The sequence below is a fragment of the Barbus barbus genome, assembly GCF_936440315.1.
Source record: "Barbus barbus genome assembly, chromosome: 38".
Lineage (NCBI taxonomy): Eukaryota > Metazoa > Chordata > Actinopteri > Cypriniformes > Cyprinidae > Barbus > Barbus barbus.
This window is the reverse complement of record NC_136716.1, coordinates 556,970-578,858: the sequence shown is the minus strand read 5'-3', so window position 1 is coordinate 578,858 and position 21,889 is coordinate 556,970. Positions and strand designations below refer to the sequence as shown.

General features: G+C 37.3%; 1 protein-coding gene across 1 annotated transcript in view; it reads right to left on the bottom strand.

Annotated features, from left to right (window-relative positions):
- Positions 1 to 21,889, bottom strand: part of LOC306857431 (protein TANC2-like) — a gene marked incomplete at both ends in the record, with an annotated part of 75,134 nt that overhangs the window by 39,801 nt on the left and 13,444 nt on the right. The window contains 3 exons of the mRNA XM_079397373.1: positions 9,927 to 10,169; positions 11,095 to 11,257; positions 12,864 to 13,012. Of these exons, the coding sequence (XP_079253499.1) occupies positions 9,927 to 10,169; positions 11,095 to 11,257; positions 12,864 to 13,012 (555 nt within the window). The remainder of the gene's footprint in view (positions 1 to 9,926; positions 10,170 to 11,094; positions 11,258 to 12,863; positions 13,013 to 21,889) is intronic.

Sequence of the window (21,889 nt, the reverse complement as noted above, 5' to 3'; positions counted from 1 at the left end):
CACTATCATACATTTATTTAACACACATACTTATTTACATTTCAAATTTGCACATAACATACATGTACATACAAAATTGTCTATTTCGTATATATTGTGTTTTTGCTATTTTGTATGTTTGTATATTATTCTTTTTATTATCTGTGTCTTGTCCTGTCGCTGTCATTCTGTCGCTCTGTGGAGCTTCGGTCACATACCTGGCAATAAAGCTCATTCTGACTCTGATTCATTCAGACCTAAGACAAGCATTAGTGTTACTACTGTTTAACCCTTTAACCCATAAAGAGATATCACAAATTTATTTATTGCTATTTTCCATCTTATTGTGACTCAAATAATACAATTTCATGATTTTATTTATTTATATTTCAAAACATGACTGTTATTTTTTATTTTAACGTTTGTGTCCCCAGGATACGTCTCCACTTTGGGGGAATAAATTCACTGAAATCAGAACAATGTTTATCAATGCTTGTTACAACATGGTTGTGATTCCTGAACACTGTGGAGTAGACTATTGCTGAAGTGAAAGCATTTCAAAATAAAATAAAGTATAAACAAGTTATAGAATTTTAGGTAACATCATTTCGATAGTCTACTTTAGACATTCTACTAAAAGTAAGTAACTTTGCAACTACATGTCAGCTAGCAGTCATTAGAGTATTAGTAGACTTAATATCTTCCAACACTTTATTTTGATGGGTCCACAACATACAACATACTGAGTATCAGAAACTTAGCAAGTACATGTCAACTTATTCTACTAACCCTAAACCTACCCTAACAATCTACTCTAAGTAACTTTGTAACTACATGTCAACTAATTCTCATTGTTAGTAGAAAGTCTAAAGTGGACTATCAAAATAAAGTGTATGCTTACAAACAGTTTGTCACATGAAATGCATATCGTAATCTGACAAAAGGCCAGATTTACAGCACACAGTGGCAGGCTGGAGATGATCACAGTCGCCCGAAGAAGTCTGATTAAATCCGGATCAGGAAAAGATACTGTATATATATATATATATATATATATATATCCTTCAGTCCAGGACTGGACGCTTTAACCTCTAAACTCTCATGGAGGAGCAACTCCATTGAGTCCTGGCATGAGCGTGTGTGTAAGCAAGACTCCTCTGGTGTTAACCGAGCATGTGTGAGCCTGTGGAGGTCCAGGTCTGCTCTGTCTGGACTGAATGTGTGATCGTGAAGAGATCTTCTGTATGGAATGAGCGCAGCAGCTGGGAATTCTGGGAGGGGCTGGACTGGAGTCAGAGCGGCTCACAGAAAGATGGGATTTGTGTGAGAAGGAGCCAATATTAAAACAATTAGATTAACAATCTCACAATTTGGATTTTTATGGTTTTATGGTTTTGTGTAGTTACAGCGGGTAAAATAAGTATTGAACACCATTTTTCTCAGTAAATATATTTCTAAAGGTGCTGTTGACATGAAATTTTCACCAGATGTCGGTAACAACCCAAGCTATCCATACATACAAAAGACAACAAATCAAAGAAGTTCAGAAATTAAGTTGTGTAATAAAATGGAATGACAGAGAAAAAGTTCTGAACTACTGAAATGTATTTAATTCTTTGTACAAAAGCATTTGTTGTTGATGACAGCTTCAAGACGCCTCCTGCAGGAGAAACTAGTGGCATGCATTGCTCAGGTGTCATTTTATCTTCAAATCTTGAAGGTTCTGTGAGTCTCTTATGAACTCTGATCTTTAGTTCTCATTTTCTATTGGATTCAAGTCCGGTGATTGGCTGGCCGTTCTAGCAGCTTTATTCTCTTTCTCTGAAACCAGTCCAGAGTTTGCTTGTGTTTGGGATCACTGTCACCCTCATCATTTCATCTTCATCATCCTGGTTCTGTAGGTGTTGGGACTGAAACAGCTAATATTAATTTCCACTGACGAGGGGCAGGATTGCTTTCTAATTACTGATAGATTTAGATTGACTAATTACTGATGGTGTCTTGGCTTTCCATGCCTTTTTGCAGCTCCCTTTCTTCATGTGTTCAGTACTTTTTTCTCTCTGTGTCATTCTATTTTTTTTTACATATCACTTATTTTCTGAACTTATATGTTTGGCTTTCTTTGTATGTATGGATAGCTTGGGTTGTTACCCACATCTGCTGAAAATGTCAAGTCAACAGCACCTTTAGAAATATATTTACTGAGAATAATGGTGACGTGTTCAACACTTATTTTACCCGCTGTATAAACTCACAATTACGAGTTAACATCTTGCAGTTCTGAGACTTTATAATCTTTCAATTTTAGACCGCAGAATACAAACTCAGAACTGTGAGCTAAAAACTCAAAATTAGCTTGATTTCTATTCATTAATTGAAACAAGAATTGCAAGGTGTAAAAAAACAACAGAATTATTCATTTATATTTACCAGTTCTGAAACAAAGTCAGAATTGTGAGATAAAAAGTCAGAATTATCTTTTTTTCTTTTTTATTCCGAGTACAAAATGGGTTTAAAGTAGCTCTACAGAAAATGCTTGTACAAATAAATAAAACAATAAAATAAAACAAGACTTTTACGTATCAAATATGAAGTTTTGACATGAAAACCAATGGTGTTTGACGTTATTAATATCCAACCTGCGTCATAAGCCGATTACAAAATGATCAAGTCCGAACCACTTTTATGGTGCATTTAAAGCGCATAATTATTATGATTCATATATAAATGTGATATTATCAGTAGTATTATGCTTGTTGTCATTATTAGTCATATTTTCATTATATAATGGTGAAATAATCATGACAGGCCTAGTTTCTACTGGTGCTCAAACCCATCTGAGAGCACAAGTGTAATTTTCTGAGAGAGACTTTTGTGTTATTTTCAGCTCGATGGTTATTTTTGACAGGGATAACATATTCCACAGAGCTCAAGGAGTCTTCTCAGAATGGCTTTGTGTGAGTGGACGTCTCACTGTAAGTGCATCACATGAAATAGAAAGGGTTCTCTACAAAAAAATAAAGTAATCACGTTGAAATTGATTTTGGGTGTGCTTGTGTGTATATGACAAGACAGCCTTGTTCTGAGATAATACGTTTAAAATTGAGTTTGAGTGTGTGAAGACGTGTGTGTGTGTGTGTGTGTGTGTGTGTGTGGAGCCACAGCTGCATCTTATTCCATAAAACCACAGGTGAACGAATCTGAGGTTCTGCTCGCAGTGAGACGGGAAAACAAGCAATTATAGCAGCTTTCCGATAGAATTAAAGACGCTCTGTTCTCACGAGGAGCTTCCAGTTCATTAAAATCGAGCTGAGTCAGGTTGAGCTGCCCCTACTGGACCAGTTAGAGTCTTGTTATGCAATATGGGAAATATAAATGTAATAGAAACTATTCCAGCCAAGCAACACAGCCTGACTTTGCTCGGTGCGAGATAAAGGACACAAAAATGAAGGTTTTGTTATCATTTAATCACCCTCATGTTATTCCCAACCCATATGACTTTATTTCTTCCATGGAACACAAAAGAAAATGTCAGGCAGAATGCCCTGTCTGCTGGTTTCTATCCGCTGAAAGTAAATGTGGATAAGGATGGTCAAGCTCACAAAAAAAAAAGAAATCAAAACCAAGGTTATTATTGTTAACTAAATTATTACAAACATTTTGTTAACCAAAAACAATTTGAAATAGAAACATAAATATTAGATGTATTAGAAAAAATATTAGAAACATTTTTTTATTATTAAAATAAATTAAAATTAAAGCTGCAGTCCATAAGTTTTGCCTCTTTGTCGCCATCTCTGTTGAAAACCTGGCCTAGTTGGAGATGGCGCCGCAGATGGTAGCTACTGTGCATTACTCTTCAGTGTTTGTACTGTTTTTGTTTGTTTTTCCTGTTTTTTGTTACCCAAATACCTGCTGAACATTCGGCAGAACACACCACAAAATCTTTTACCGGATTTTGACTACTCGGACGTTTTGCTGGACAGTGTAGTTGGCGGAGCTGTAGCTCTGGTCAAACGCTTCAGGGCGCGCAGACGGGGGAAGCGAGCCGGATTTAGAACGGCGATGCCTAGCATCCATCTGGCGAATCTCCGCTCTCTACCCAACAAAACGGACGAACTCCTTCTGCTCTCCCAGACAAACAAGGACTTTTCTAACTCTGCTGTCCTGTGTTTCATGGAAACCTGGCTAAATGGCGACATACCGGACAGCGTGCTACATCTGCCTAATTTCCAGCTGATCAGAGCAGATCGGGACGCGGAATCAACGGGGAGATCGCGTGGTGGCGGGATGTGCTTTTACATCAATGAGAGGTGGTGTACAGATGTAACTGTGTTAAAGAAGATGTGCTGTTCAGATCTAGAAACACTCTTCATTAACTGCAAGCCGTTCTATTCGCCGCGGGAGTCCTGCTCGTTCATTCTCGTGAGTGTCTACATTCCACCGCAAGCACACGTTAGCACAGCTTTACAGAAACATACCGATCTGGTCACAGACACAGAACAACAACAGCTTTACGGAAACTCACTGATCTGATCACAGACACAGAACAACAACACCTAAAACAGACTTTGTTTTAATCATTCTCGGGGACTTTAATAAAGCAAATCTCTCCCGCGAACTGCCAAAATACAGACAGCACTCACATGTCCCGCTGAGCGAATCATTGGTACAACCCTCCCCACTCTCCAAGAACTGTACTTATCCAGAGTGAGCAAAAGGGCTGGTAAAATCACTCTGGACCCCTCACATCCAGCACACTCCCTCTTTGAACTGTTACCATCTGGTCGACGCTACAGAGCTCTGAGCACCAGAACGACCAGACACAGGAACAGTTTCTTCCCTCAGTCAATACATCTCATGAACACTCAACAATAAACGTGGAACACACAACTCTTATTTATTCACTACACTTGCTTACTTTTATCAAATTTTTTTTCATTTCAAATTTGCACACATCAGACCTGTACACCATAATTGTTTATATTATATATTGTATTTTTGCTGTTTTGTACATTGCCTATTTGGATATTTGTATTATTCTTTATTATCTGTGTCCTGTCCTGTTACTGTCTTTCAGCAACCTCAGTCCCCATTCACTTTCACTGTGTGGAAAAGAGCAGCCTAGACATTCTGCTAAACATCTATTGTGTTCCATGAACGAATGAATGTAAACAATGCAGGCATTTTTGTTTTTTTTACGTGACCTATCCCTTTAAGCTCAGGTTTTCTTGTGTTACGTCACACCTCTCTTCTAGAAACCTCTAATTAGGACATTCACATGTCTTCAGTATCTCCCACAACACAATACCTCTACAACCTTACGTAATGTACAATCTGCACTCCTCTGATTCCATTCACACCTCCTCATCTCCCGGTTTCTCCGCCGGTCTCTGTGTGGATGAGGATCTGGGGACTTGAGATGCTTTGATCTCCTCCAGCTGGAGCTCAGCCAATCAGCAGCCAGCGTTCTCTCTGCCTTCATCTCTCTCGCTCCACTTCTCACCCTCAATCCTTTACCTGCCAGTATTCTCATACTGTTTTCTTTCATCCCCCTTTCCTCTCTTTTATTCATGCCTCGTTACATCATTCGGGTTGATAGTGAGTATTTCTCGCTCTCTTTTTCACTGAGATCATCATTTACCTCAGTACATTATTTATATCGCTGCCCTTTCATCTTTCTTTTTCAGACTTTCATTTTTTCCTCCTTCACATCTCTCGTTCGGAAAAGATTTGTTTTCTAAGCGATGTTTGAGTTGCAATGATTAAGTGACGACTACATGCACTGATACAAATGATCTCTGTACACTGAAAAAATGATACCCGCACTTAGTATTTTTGTCTTGTTTTTCTGTACAAATATCTTGTCAAGATGCATTTACTTCAGAAGCAAAATGACTTGAAGGAACAGCTCATTCACAAATGAAAAATAGCTGAAAACTGACTCACGCTCAGTTCATCCGAGATGAAGATGAGTGTGTTTCTTCATCAGGTTTGTATAAATGTGTCTCTGCATCAGTGTCTCAGCAATGGATGCTCTGCAGTGAATGGGTGCCGTCAGAATGAGAGTCCAAACAGCTGATAAAAACATCACAATAATCCACACCACTCCAGTCCATCAGTTAACATCTGGAGAAGAAAAAAGCTGAAACAAATCCAGCATTAAGATGTTTTTAATCCATAATAACGCTTCCTCCAGTGAAAAAGTGCATCTCCTGTTGTCTCTCACATCAAAATCTAGCCACATATTTGTTTAGAGCTGTTTTGTCTTGTAAACGCTGCTGGATCTGCAGATTTCTCTCCTGATTCAGACCAGAACACTTTTTCACTGAAGGAAGAGTTATTATGGATTATGAACTCTATGGTATTTTAGTTAAAAACGTCTTAATGCTGGATTTGTTTGAGCTTTTGTCTTCTCCAGATGTTAACTGATGGACTGGAGTGGAGTGGATTATTGTGATGTTTTTATCAGCTGTTTGGACTCTCATTCTGACGGCACCCATTCACTACAGAGGGTGAACTCTTTATATAATAAATTTTGAAAAATGTCTTACTAAGTTTATGCTTAAAACAAGACAAAATCCCTGCCAGAAGAGCAAGAAATACCTTATTGAAAACATGTAAATTTATGTTTGTTATCCCACTGACAGATTTAGTTTTTTTTTACTGTTCACACGATAAATTCAGTAAACAAGACTTAATTTCTGCAAATCAAGACAAAAATACGGAGGAAAAACATTTTTGCAGTTTTTATATATCTAATGGATTTTGGGAAATTCATATTATCACAAAAGCATTTTGTGAAGTCTGTGAACATGCTCTTATTAATGACTTGTTATGCTCGATGGGATCCCAGCAGCCAGCAAAAAATAAAAAAAATAGGTCTAAATGCAAAGTGAATGTGGGCTGATAAATGTAGTTTTGGAAATTCAGCCAAGGTGAAAATATATTGCAGTTTTTCCAAACCTGGAATTTTTACCCTGCTCGTCTGACAAAAACACATGTTTGATTCAGACCAGATTAAAATCACAAAGCGATTTTCACCAAACCGCCTCAAGAAAACTAGTTCCATCCAAACAGGCTTTAATCTCTGGTTTCTCTTACTAACAGGGTCTGATGGGACTCTGCAAACATGCATTAGTATTAATAATACTTCAGCTTGCTCCGGTACTATTAGGTTAAGCCCTGAGTTACTGCAGATATCCAGACGGCCACCGTGGAGATCTGCCTCATTGTGATTCTGACTGACTGATGTAAAAGACACGTTACGATACATGTTTAATGAGTACATCTGCTCCCACGATCCTGCACTGAATAAACAATCATTGCTGTCTGCGACCGAGACAAACTAATGCATTCTGATATGATTCATTCACCCTCGAGTCACTACAAACCCACGTGACTTTCTGTCTTCAGGGGAGTAAAATAGGCACATTTTGGAAGAATATACTGGCTGCTCTTTTCTTGATTAAAAACATGAACACATCATAAAAAATCATTCATCCGACTCATGCGCTATATTACAAGCCTTATGAAGCCATATGATAACTTTGGGAGACAAACAGACTGACAATTTTCCTCAGTTCACCTGTCAAATATGGTGGTTGTACTATGGTTTATTCTCAATAACCCGTAGCATTCAGTGTTCACACATCATTTTTGAGGTCCATATGATTTTGTAGTATATTTTCGGAGGGGATGAATATTTATGACTGTGAATAATCACTTCTCGTATGCTGTATTGAATGTAACCACCAAGTCATATTGACCATCTTTATTATAATTTTTAAAATGGATTTTGGTCATTTTGGAGCTTGACGACTCCAGTTTTCATTTACATTTTTATGATATGAAAGGAACAGCCAGAAAGTTCTTCAGAAACTCAGCTTTTGTGCTTCACAGATCAGTGCAGGTCATTTGGGATTTAACTTTAACAGCAGATATTCCAGTATAACAAAAGATTAAAAAAAATATTGTTAGATCATGTAAATCAACAGCATATTTTACAGACTGTTCTAAACACGTTATAATATAAAATATGGGCTACTAAAATAAGTCATCAACAAAAACAATAGACTATACGTAGGAGTAATATATACCACATTAATAATACATTTTAAATAAATGGTTGAAATGCAACCTATAAAGCTGTTTTCAGTGGAGGGGAACATTAATAACTGTGAATAAGTCATAAGCCTTGCAATATCTTGGCATATGCTGTCATACTGACCACCCTTCAGCTGATTTTAAGGTGTTTGAGGTAGACAACCTCAGTTTTTACTTAATTTATTATATGAAAAGAATTGACAGGATGATTATAAATAAATGTTAAGAAAACATTTTTTTTTTTTTTTTAAATGTTAAAAAAAAAAAACAACAGCAAAGAAAATATATATTCATGTATTAATAATGAATACCAAAACTACAATAAACAAACAAACAAGACAAATAAATAAATAAACATAGATCACTTTTATGTTATGTATATTATTATAATTGTTTTTAGGTTTACAACTTTAGTCTTTATTCAGTTGATTATATAAAAAGAGCAGCCATAATATTCTCCAAAAATGTATCTTTTGTGTTACACAGAACAAAGTCTTATGGGTGTAACAAAGGTCCTGGCGATGAGTGAATAATGACAGAATTGTCATTTGTGTGTTAACTTAATTCTGTAGCTATTCCTCTTTAGATGACAGTATATTTTCCAGGCCGACCTGCACAGCTTGCCACAGTCAGGTTTACAAGACGATTAATGCCGCTGTCAGGTATGTATGGTTTTTCAGAGCAACTGCATCACTCCTGATCACAAGCGTGAATACCAGCCGTTTTCTCCATTAAGAAATAATCTTTTATATCACTTGCCCTTTCGAGAGCCACTTTCTTTTGAGATAACCATAAGTCATTGCTCTCTCTCTCTCTCCTAAAAACGCTTCTTCTCATGAATACAACAATGCTGATTACTTGGACAATAACACAATCAGCCAGCAATGAAGAGGCACTGCGTTATATAAGAAACATATCATCATCAGACAGATTTAGCTTTTACTTCAGGGAGCGAGTGCTATTCCACAAGGCTCATCATTACCGCTGCTATTAGACGCCTCATCTCCTGTAAACGCAGAGCTGAGACACGCGGTCTGTGACCTGTCTGATTCAGTTTGATGGCTCTGAGGCTGCAGACGGATGAGAGAGATTGTTCTGACCCGACTGAACACAGGAGAGTGCATTAACCTGGACACCCGGGTCAGCCGTCAACCACAACCCAATCAAGAACGCCTGTCACACTCCTGATCTGAAGATGAATATGAGCTATCTGACTTAAAATAGATGGCATTTAAAGAAACATTTCATTTCTCAGTAGAAATTACCCATGAACATGTGACCATATGACATAACCTATTTAAAAACTATTTAAGTCAGCTTATCTTATTTTATTATTTAATCATTATTATTACTACTTACTATTAATTGCCATGATCATTAGATAGATATAGATAGATAGACAGACAGACAGACAGATAGACAGATAGACAGATAGACAGATAGATAGAGTTAGTAATTGAATGAACTTTGATCAATTGTATATATTTAATTACATTTAATAAATGAACTCATTCTTCAAAGCAAGCTTGCAAGAGGAGAACATTGACAGCTGTTCTTGTGTTCTTTGTTGTTGTGTGACTATTGAATTTCCTTTCATTGCAATTCAAATCCCAATTCAGCATTCTGTGGTTTGTGGTCAATTCAATTCAAATTCCAAAAGTCATGAAGTGTAACAGAGCCGATTCTCATATTCTGAACGTCGCCCAACCCTTTCAGTAATCAACATGACGTCCAAACATCTTGTGTTGTGAGTTTGGGCTTTTCCGCAGGAAGCTGTTCCCGTGCAGCAACAGGAAATCACATGACCGCTGATAAAGAGAAGGAGGCGGGGCTTCACTCACCTGCCACTGAATTGGGGCGGGGCATGAGGTAGAGGGGGGCGGGGTGAGAGGAGCAGTGGCCGGAGCCGGGCTCGGGGATCTTGTTGAGGCTGAAGGTGGAGGCAGTCATGTTCTCATCCACGCGGTACAGACTGGAGTCCAGAGTAGATCTGTGCGAGTGCCAGAGCTTCAGGCTGCTGCCTCGAGAGCCGTCCCCGTGCTTCCCGCTCCGGTCCATCGGCTCCGAGTAACTGGTCAGGGTGGCTGGGAAAAGAGACAAGCTGTCACACCAAGACCACTGTTGGGGAGTAACTAATTACGTGTAACTAAATTACGTCATTTAATTACACAATAAGGTAACACTTTATTTTAAAGTGTCTTTGTTACACAGGTTACATGTATTTACTATTATAATAACAATTAATTATGGATAATTGCATGCAAGTAGCCCTAAACCAAACCCTAATCCTAAACCTAACCATATAGTAAGTACATGTAGTTAATTAATATTACTCAGTACTTAAATGTATAATTACACTGATTACAGTTACATTTATTTTAGGTTACACTTTATTTTAAGGTGTCCTTGTTACGGTTACTGAAAATGTGTAATTAAATTAGTTACTTATAATGATTACAAAGGGGGTTACATTTGATTTTTTTTCCTCACATACAGACAGATTTAATTGATTTCTTTCATAAATTGCATTGACTGCTCTAAAATAAGTACTTACTACTGTAAGATTAACCCTGCCTGCTTTACATATTTGAAAATCATTAACAGTTAAAAACATTAGAAAAGTAATCAGAAAGTAGTCAAATGAAATCAGGTACATTACTTTAATAAAGTAATTGAAATAGTTACATTACTTATTATATTTTAGATAGGGTAACTTGTAATCTGTAACCTATTAGATTTTTTTAATAATTAGCCCAACGCTGGTCAATATAAGAAAGTTCTGCTAGAGCGGATCATTTCTCCAGAGGACCGCGAGTAAGGTTTGAATACTGTATGAAGAGCGATTGCACCAATTAAGTTCCTGCAGAAGCGCATGGTTTGGCTTGATTTTCAGTGCATTATCTTTAGATATGCTTTAGAGCCGTAAAAATATCTTCCAGCTGAAGAGTGAGATCAGCCTTGGTGAGCAAGAAACCCCAGCTCACAGATGAGCACAGGGCAGGGACTCACCGATGATGCCGCTGTCTCTGCTCTCCAGGGTGGATGTGGGGCTGGAGAAGGCCTGTCCCGGAGCAGCAGGAGGAAGGGTGGAGCAGGGGCTGCAGGCGGGGGGCGAGGCGGTGCTGCTGGTCAGAGTGGAGCATGGACTCATCCTCCCGCTCACTCCTAAACCCTGCACACACACACCTGAGCTCTCAGTTCATCAGCCCTGCCTGTCATTACCATCAACACATCACAACACACACAGCTCCTCGCCCTGAAACATATTCACACACTCACATACACATACACATAGACATACACACACACACACACACACACACTCACACTCACACACTCTGTCTCTGCAGTTATTCAACACTATTCCTGTTGTTCAAACCATTCTCAGGATTGCATGCAAACATGAGGAAAATGGGCAACTGCATTCTGGAAACTGCTGTATCAACAGAGCGAAGAGCGAAAGGCTGTCTTTATGTAATTCACTAATTAGAGGTAAACCCATTTGAATGACATATGTGGCCTCTTCTCTGCAGAAGGGAAGATCTTCTTTGAATAAAGCTGACACCTCAAAGAACTAGTTTTTAGTGTGAAAGTGTGTAAAATTCTGCTTTCTGCATCGTAACATTATTTTCACGACAATTAATCTCCCACCTGCCAAAAGTGTTATTATCATAACGATAAATATCATTACTCTATAATAAAAAACAGATTATTATTGTAAAATATTTAAAATATCATGATATAATTGGTTTAATTGACTGCTTATTTCCTTGTTAAAAAAAGACAATTTCAAAGTTCACTTCAGGATTATAGTACTGGTGTATTTATCATTTGTGGAGCTTGACAGCACCAGACCACCATTTACTTTCATTTTATGTGAATGTTCTTTTGTGATCTATGAGAAATAAATATGTTTTTATATTGGGATGAACTATCCCTATTATTCCCTTAGACATAACTGTATGTACATTTATTACAGTTTTAATAAATCACTTTAATCCAGCTCTCAATCAAGATTTTTTTTCTCTCAAAACAGTAAGTTCACCTTAGTGTATATATATATATATATATATATATATATAAACAAACAAACAAATATATTATAGTTTAATAAAAAACTATAATAGTATGTTTATAATTGCAAAATAGCACTGCTCTGAACAATTTCTTGTCCACACCAGATTTGTGAAGCACATTTTGAACTAAATGCTGATGATTTGCTGATCAAAAATGAAATGATTCTCTGTGAAACTCTCATATAACATTTTCTAAACATTTGTGTAGTGTGTCACATGCAAAATCATTCTAATAGCACTGGCCAGTTTACTGACACAGTCACTAGATTTTAAAGAATGACTGAGTATTATATTTAAGTCATTATATCATTTCCAGACATGCAATTGTCCCATAAAACAGTGACAAATACACTTACAATTTAGAGAAGTCTGATTCAAAAATGGGCCAAAGCTATTAATAAAAAACTGTATTATTATGATATATTATATTATAGTACAAACAGTACTGTTTTACAGCAAGAATTACAGAAATACTCAAAAGTAAAACATCTGGACATTACAAAATGTGTTTAATGGTCATGAAAATCACATCACAATAAATTAAATCTTAAAAAAAAAAAAAAAGAAAGTCCTAATCAAGCTTCACTTTTCTTAATATGTTGTAATTTGTAATATTTTAGGGTGAAGCAGGAGAGACCGGGCCTCTCTGAGTGTCTTAAGGAGGTGTGTATTTATGGCCGGAGAGGAGGATGAATAACTCACCTGTGCATCATCAGGCTCATCCATGCTGTACTGCGGCCCTGGAGACCCCTCGCTCACTTTATCTCCGAGTAAGAAGCCAAGACGAGTCATCAACGTGTTCGCTGCCTCGTCCACTGAGGGAGGGGGGCCAAGATCTGGACCTAACCCCCCTAAAGAGAGAGAGACAGAGACAGAGAGAATGTAATGAAGTCAGGTGTAAAGTGAAACAGAAAACTAGCTCACCACAACAGAACAAGTTCATTATGAGCCTCACATCTTCCGCTGCGCATGTCAAGTATGTCATGATTATGGAATCCACATGAAAATTCAACAATTGAGTAAGTGATTTCCCACAGATCTTAAATGACAGCTCACCCTCGGAGCCCATCAGTCTCTCTCTGTGTTCTCTTAGCCATAAAATCAGCCTGCGCTCTTTCTGTAGAGCTGCTGCGTGACGACATACAGAGACGAGACCGACAGACACAGACTATATCACCAGCTCACAGAGAGACACGGAGAGATACAACAGCTACGACTGCCAAGAAGACACACCGCTAAACCTGCTGAAAGACTGGAGAGTTTCATTCGGAGGTGGATATTCTGAGATGGATAGATACGTGAACGATAGATAGATAATTTTGTTTACACTCACTACCAGTCAACATTTTTTGAACAGTAAGTTTTTAAAATATTTTTGTAAAGAATTATCTTCTGCTCACCATGCCTGCATTTATTTGATCCAAAATACAGCAAAAGCAGTAAAATTGTGAAATTGTCACACTGCTCTGGGAGCGAGGAGTTGAGGAGCATGTCAAAATCCCTTTATTGACGCGATCACAGGAATACACAGAGCACGGGGGTTAAACCAAACAGTACCGGACATAAGACACGGGGAAACACAAGGCTTAATAACTCTGAGAAATCAAACGAGGAAGAACTGAGACAGGTGAGGAGTAATCAAACACAGACGGAGACTAATGAACTAATGATGACACCAAACGAGGACAGGAACAGGAAGACCAAATAAGGGCATGAGGAAACAAGAGGGTGGAAAAACACAGGACACAGGGACACAAGTCTGACATCACACCCGCTATGGCGCTATGGAGGCCTCAAGGGACAGGGACAGGGAGACAGGACAGACGGTCTCCAGGGCGGCGCCCGTTTCGGGACCCACGGTGGAGCAGGGAGCTCGGGAGGCCATTGTGAAGCAGGGAGTTTGGGCGGCCATGGATGTGCGGACACTTGGGGGCGCTGCGAGGAACTGGTGCCGGAGGGCGCTCAGGAGGAGCAGGCACAGCATAGCGCTTTTGAGGGGCCGGCACTGGCTTGGAAGGAGCAGCGACCGGCAGGCTTGCCATACGTACCGCCGGTGGGCTTGGGAGAACCGCGGACAGCAGCGGTTGACTGGTGGTTGACTTGCGTTGGCCACGGGCGGCGGCGGGCTTGGGATAGCCCCGGATGACGGCAGGCTAGTTTTGGCTCGGGGCCAGACACTCTCGGGACACAAGTCTGACAGAAATGTTTTCTATGTTAATATATTGTAAGCTGCAATTTATTTCTGTGATCTGCAGCTGTATTTTCAGCATCATTACTGCAGTCTTCAGTGTCACATGATCTTCAGAAATCATAATAATATACTGATTGGCTGTTCAGACATTTATTATTATTATTAAAAACAGTTCAGTCATTTTTTTTTTTCAGGATTGTTTGATGAATAGAAAGACCCAAAGATCAGCATTTATCTGAAATAAAAAGCTTTTGTAATTTTTTTTTATTTTTTTTATAGAATTATAGAAATTAATACTTTTATTTAGCAAGGATGCTTTAAAATGATCAAAAGTGATGATAAAGACATTAATGTTACAAAAGATTTCTATTTCAGATAAATGCTGTTCTTCTGAACTTTCTATTCATCAAAGAAACCTGAAAAATTCTGCTCAGCTGTTTTCAACATAATAATAATAATAATATTGATAATAATCAGAAATGTTTGTTAGCAGTAAATCAGTATATTATAATGATTTCTGAAGATCATGTGACACTGAAGACTGCAGTAATGATGCTGAAAATACAGCTGCAGATCACAGAAATACATTACACTTTAACACATATTCACATAGAAAACAGCTGTTTTAAATAGGAAAAATATTTCACAATATTACTGCTTTTGCTGTATTTTGGATCAAATAAATGCAGGCTTGCTGAGTAGAAGAGAAAAACATTAAAAATCTTACTGTTCTAAAACGTTTAACTGGTAGTGTACATTAGTATGATAAAACAATAATCCATGAGATATATTTACTACCATGGTAAAGTCACTGTAACACACAAGTTTGTGTGGCTTATTGCTTTTATAAAATGTGCCAATATGCCAAAACACAATACTGTTAAACAAAAGTTACATCTATTTCATTATTACACTAATGTTACATTATTACATAATGTGCATCACTTTTGTGTTTAAAATCATTTACAACAGTTTTCAAACGCAGGAAGTTAAACAATTGATTCTGATTCTGAATGTTAAATCTGAGTCCTGAAGCAAAAGCAGTTGTGATTGATCGCCCTGAGCCAAGTTTAGTCAAGCCAACAAAACACAACGAGAGAAGAGTTTAACATTCTCATGCTCATTCACAGAAACACAGGAGAAACTGAGACGGACTGAAAGATGTGGATAAGAAACAACAAACCACAACACACCTGTTCCCTGACACGCCATTCCTTTAACACAACACACATGAGTCCAGCGTCCGGCGCGCAGGCAGTGTATGAACGTGTGTGTGTGTGTGTGTGTGTGTGTGTGTGTGTGAGAGAGAGAGAGAGAGAGCGAACTGTGTGTGTGTGTGTGTGTGTGTGTGTGTGTGTGTGTGTGTGTGTGTGTGAGAGAGAGAGAGAGCGAACAGTGTGTGTGTGTGTGTGTGAGAGAGAGAGAGCGAACAGTGTGTGTGTGTGTGTGTGTGAGAGAGAGAGAGCGAACAGTGTGTGTGTGTGAGAGAGAGAGAGAGTGAACAGTGTGTGCTGGGTGTGTTCTTAATAAGTCTTCAGTCAAACATTCAGCTGTTTTGGGAAGGTCAGGGTGGACTGTCCTGCCCCACAAAACAACACAGCATTGAATAAAGATCAGAACACAACACAGCTAATGAGAGGACAGCTGGAGCGCTCCAGTCTGCGCTGAAGATCAGATGGGTCTCATGTTGCTGTATTACGTCAAATTGTATGTGTTTATTTGTATATTGCTTGTATTGTGCATGCACATTGGGGGGGAAAAAACTTAGAAATTCCTTGAAAAATTCCTTGCATGAAATTAAAGTGGATGCAAATGAGACAATGCTAAAAGTTTAACATACAATATTCAATACACTTCTCCATATTGTGTATAAAATGGTGATTTATTTTATTGAAAGGAACTATCAATTAAACCAAACATCCTTTCCAAATGTTACATTCAAGACATAAAATGCAGTACTTACACTGTAATTAAAATAAGCCACGTTTTCCTTACTATTACTATTTATTTTACCATTAATATTTAATAATTGTTGTATCATACCTTTTATCATTACTTTTTGGTAGCTATATTATTATTATTATTATTATTATTATTATTACTATTTGTCAAGAAACAGAAGAAAGGATGATATAATATAACATTCTGTAGTAATAAAAAACAATTATTTGAACAAATATTGCATAACATACAGTAAAAATGAAGTTTGAATAATAACCAATGCACGTTTACTTACTATTATTATGTATTTTATTACTACTTATTTACCATTAATATTTAATAAATGTATTATTTAGCTTTTTTGCAATGTGTTGGTAGTATTTAAATTGTTATTATTATAACAGTTTTCCATTGAAACAGAAGAAAGGATGTTATTTAGTAATCTGTAGTAGCAAACAACAACTACCTTTATTTAAATATACGTTTTTAACAAATATTACAGTAAGAATAGAGCTATAAAACTAATGTGATATAGATCAGATAATTGCCTTTTACAAGAATTTAATGATAATTTGTTTTTGTTTTTCTCAGGAATCATAAACAGGTCAACTTGCATTGCTTTTACAAGTAACCCATCATTTTCCCTGTCTGTTGTCCTCACACACCGTGAGAGTGAAATTCCCCTTCATGCACAACGACAACAACACACACCAACCAGACCGACGGCTTTCCTCAATCAGCCCATAGCAATAACGCATATGCATGATCTGATACCATCTCCAAAGCTTGAGCAGCTGACCCCGAGTCAACATCAAACAGGCGTCTCAACATGTTTAGAGTCACACCCTCCACAAGCCTGTCATATATTAACACTCCACAACACACCGCTTTCAATCCATTCCAGCTCCTACAGCGGATAAAAATACCACCGACTGCATTCTCAAACACAAATATCTATGGAAAGAACTGCAGCATTTTTGCTCTGTTTTCCCTAAAAGTGAAAGAGCACTTACTGTATCATACAGTCAGAAAACACTGGAAACTTCACACATACAGTAATGAACCGGTCAGACCTAACTGACAGACAGCAGCCCGAGTCTCTGGATCTGCTGCTTATAAAACCCAGCGCTTGTGTTTGTGTGTGTGTAGGTTTTAGTGCATGTTTGTGTTTGTGAGAAGGTTTCAGTGAGAATGTCAGAGCTGGAAATGCATCTATACATAGACGGTCACAGCACCCACGCGCCGAGCTGCTATCTATAGGAGCAAACGCTCTCTGTGACGAACATCTGAGAAACTTCTCCTCAGGTGAGATCATTTGCTATTAGTGCATCGTGATATTTGATTATGTTCATTAAACACCTCTGTATTTCTGCATCAGATGGCTTCAAAGATGAGAGGAGCCGTGGTTTCATCCAAACAGCCTCTGTTGCCAAGGAGATTCAAAATGACTCATAAAACACAGTAACATTGTAGTTACTGTTTGTCAAGGAACAGAGGAAAGGATGATATTCAATAACTTGTTTCAATGCAGTGATAATCAATAACGTTCATTTACATACATGTTTTTAGCAAATATTGTAATGCAATATTTATATATACTGTAAGCATATTTACATATATATTTGGGATGAGATTTTTACTTTTTATAAAAAATAAATGATTATTTTTATTCAACAAGGATGCATTAAACTGATCCTGTACATTTTTACGATTAGATATTAATATTAGATACTACTTAGATACTGTTAGCATTTTCATTAATATTTTATTTTTTGTCAGTTTTTATTTTCTTTTATCATAATCTCAGTTTCTAGTAATTAAAAAAATAAAACTTTTTAGCTGTTTTTATGTCTTTATATTTGTTTATTAATTTTTATTTCAGTTTTAGTTATTTTAGTACATCATTAAATTTCCTTTGACAACTAGCTGAAATAAAACAAATATTTATTATTTGAGTTGTTATTTTAGGTAACAATATAATAACAACTATAATAACCCTGAATTGATCAAAAGTGACAGTAAATACATTTATAATGTTACAAAAGATTGACAAGTAAATGCTGTTGTTTTCTATTTTTCTACTTTCTATTGAAAAATAAAATGTATCAGTTTCCACAAAAATATGAAGCAGCACAACTAGTTTCAACGTATAACGTTACTAGTTTCAGCATTGATAATGATCAGAAATGTTTCTTGAGCAGATAAATATTATATTTATGTTTCAAATGAATCAAACAGATCAAACTTGTCAACTTCAGCATTGTTTTGGTCCTGACAGTATTAAAACATCTCCCTGTAAACGAGCTGAAATGAGTAGGATGTGATGACATGTACGGTCCTGACCAATCAGAGATCGAACGAGTGATCGGCTGAAATTCCCTGTGAGAGAAAGGCCATACAGATGCCAGAAGAACATATAAAGCACTTTCTCCTCCTCCTCCTGTCATCCTCACATTCCTGCACTGTGGAGACAGATGGTTGCTATGGCAACATGTGATTCAGTAGGAAGGGTGGCTGTAGTTTTGCGACAGCATGTCGTCTCTCTCTGTGGTTTTTCAATCTTTTCCCGCATGCTAGCGCAGCAGGAGCGGCCAGCGCTGTGGCACAGGAGCGAGAAGCAGAGATCTGAAGTCTGACAGAAGAGACGCTGTACAGATTCATCATCAACTGAGAACCACGACGGGGAGTGAAAGAGCAAACCGAGCAGCAGCCTAAACAACACACTCACACAGCGGCATATATATATACTGTATATATATTACCCTGCAGCACAAAAGTAGCACAGGTATATTTGTAGCAATAGCCAATAATACATCGTGTGGGTTAAAATTATACATTTTTCTTTTATGCCAAAAATCAGGTTCATGTTCCATGAAGATATCTTTAAATTTTCTACCATAAATACATCAAAACTCTGTATGCACACACATAACAATTATTTTAATATATAATTACAATATTTCATATAATAATATACATTATTTCATCATCATCATTTCATGTTTTATCTAGTCTAGAGCACCAAACATGCCACAGCTACAACCTTTTAGGCATTTGTACTATTACCTGATTTGCATAATTCTTTAATCAGGTGCTAAAACAAACGCAGACAATGTGCGGCAGTAAAGGATGCTGCAGGGAGTAAGTGCGGCTCGGTAATGAATTCCCCATCAGTGTTGGGGAAAGTTACTTTTAAAAGTAATGATTACAATATTGCCTTACTCCCTAAAAAAGTAACTAATTACGTTACTTAGCAACTTTTTATGGAAAGTAATGCGTTCCGTTACTTTTGCGTTACTTTTCAAATATGAGCAGGGTTTGATTGTTTGTTTTTAATAAAAGAAGTACTAATTATAGCAAATGTAAAAGCCCTTTCACACCAAAAAAGTGTACTGAATAAACCTCAGGCTGCAGGAAGAGTAAATTCATGTCTGTACAGTAGAACGCAGGAGAAGAAGGTTCAACACTCTTCAGCAATAAAACACAATGAAGCACAATTAGTTAGTTTATCTAAAGTCATTTTTGCTTATTAGTATGGTTGAACTGGATCATCAAAGGTCAGCAGCAAAGACGTTGGTTAATAAAATGGGATTAGATACATTTGTGTTATTTAGCATATTTAATTATTGCAGGTTTGCGTCATATTCTGAGTTTGCATTTCACTGTTTTAATTCACTTTGATGAATACTAAATCAGTTTTTTGCGTCACATCATGTTCACACAGCGCACTGTCAGTCAATAAATGGGGAATGCATTATGCATTACCCCCAACACTGTCCTCCACATCCAGCGGCAGTGTTTCCCACATGAGTGGATGCTGCAGAAGGGGTTTGACAGCGATGAGGAAGCGCTCAAATCAGCCGAGGCCGCTGACCGAGCTCTAAAACAGCTCCAGACAAACACACACCTGGAATACAGATGAGTGTGAACCGTGGCAACCAGGTGCCGTGAAGAAAACAGCTGCAGACGTCGCCTTGGGTCAAGATTGCAAAAAACATTTGTGATTTCACATATTTACAGCCAGAAATTCAGTGATTAAAGCTTCTGTAAAGGCAAATTATTCTGAAAAACCCTGTCAAAACTATAGAAAACTCACAAGGCTGTAGTTATTTGATCAACGATAAAGTAAAAACAGTAATATTGTGAAATATTACTACAATTTACAATAACTACTTTCTAAAATGTTTTGTTTTAAAATGTAATTTATTGCTGTGATATTTGAATAAATAAACAATAAATTACAAAATTATTTTAAATATGTCAAATTTGTGTTCAATTTATTGTTCAAAATGACCAAAACATAATATATCCAGCCCGGTGGCTAATTCGTACGACCTCACTTGTATAAATTCATAAAATGTTTGCTAAATCGTACGCATTTTACTAGTTGCACAATTTGTATGAATGCCCCTAAACCTACCCTCCACTGGGGTCTAGACAAATCATACTAAATCGTTAATAATTTTATTATATATATATATATATATATATATATATATATATATATATATATAAATAAAACTATACAGACATAAAAATACCAAAACTTATAGAACTTTAACTTCTATAAAGAACATTAATAAAATAAACATCTAGAAAATTGTTTGATATCTTCTGCAGTAATTCCTTCACTGGGTTTGTCTGATCTCACACACACACACACACACAAAAATCACACACTCTCTCTCTCACACACACACACACACACACACACACTCAAAACGGGTGTAATGACAGAGAAAGTTTACAAGCCTAGGTCTGAGCAGAACAGACCTCAGATGATGAAGTCAAAGGAAGGATTGGGTTCGACTGCCGGTGATGGTTTTGTAAAAGGCACAGATACATTCATCTGATTTAATTTCTGATCCATTATTTAACCATGTGATCTGATTATGGGCCAACAATCCATTCTTATGCAATGAGATATGAGAGGCTGTGCTATATCACAAACATATTGATCGTCATACTGGACAAACTATTTATATTTAAACATATTATTAAACTCATTAACTCAAAGAGTGTTTAAAATCGAGATTTTCTCAGCAGCACTTCATAATAAACATTTCACAATAAATAATGACAAACAAATCCTGGAGGTCTTCGTAATCTGGAGAAGTGTTAACTTGAGTATCTTGTTTTGACAGGAAACTTGGAACACGAACCGAACACACACCTCACCAATACGGCAGACTGGGACAGAACACAGGAGCAGACTGACTGGGGATCGCTGCAGAACACACTCGGGAGGAGACACTGCAGGGAAGGAGGCAAGTAGTAGGCATAGAGCTGTGATAGCTATGGCAGTCCTCTTCGCATGAACGAGACCGGACACTGGAGTGTTGTGAGGTGTGTGTGTATCTGAGGAGTGTGTAATGAGTGTCTTGATGATGTGCAGGTGCGGTGATTAGAATCAGGTGAGGGAGTGCGCTGTGACTGAGCCTGGCCAATCTGTGACTCTGACATAACTGTCATAAAGAATATACTTACAGTAAGTCTGAACTGAATGTAACATTATTGTGAAATGTGAAAATAGCAAATTAATAAAAAATAATTTTAGCAAAAAAAATTATATTAAATACAGTTAGCTGAAGCTTTA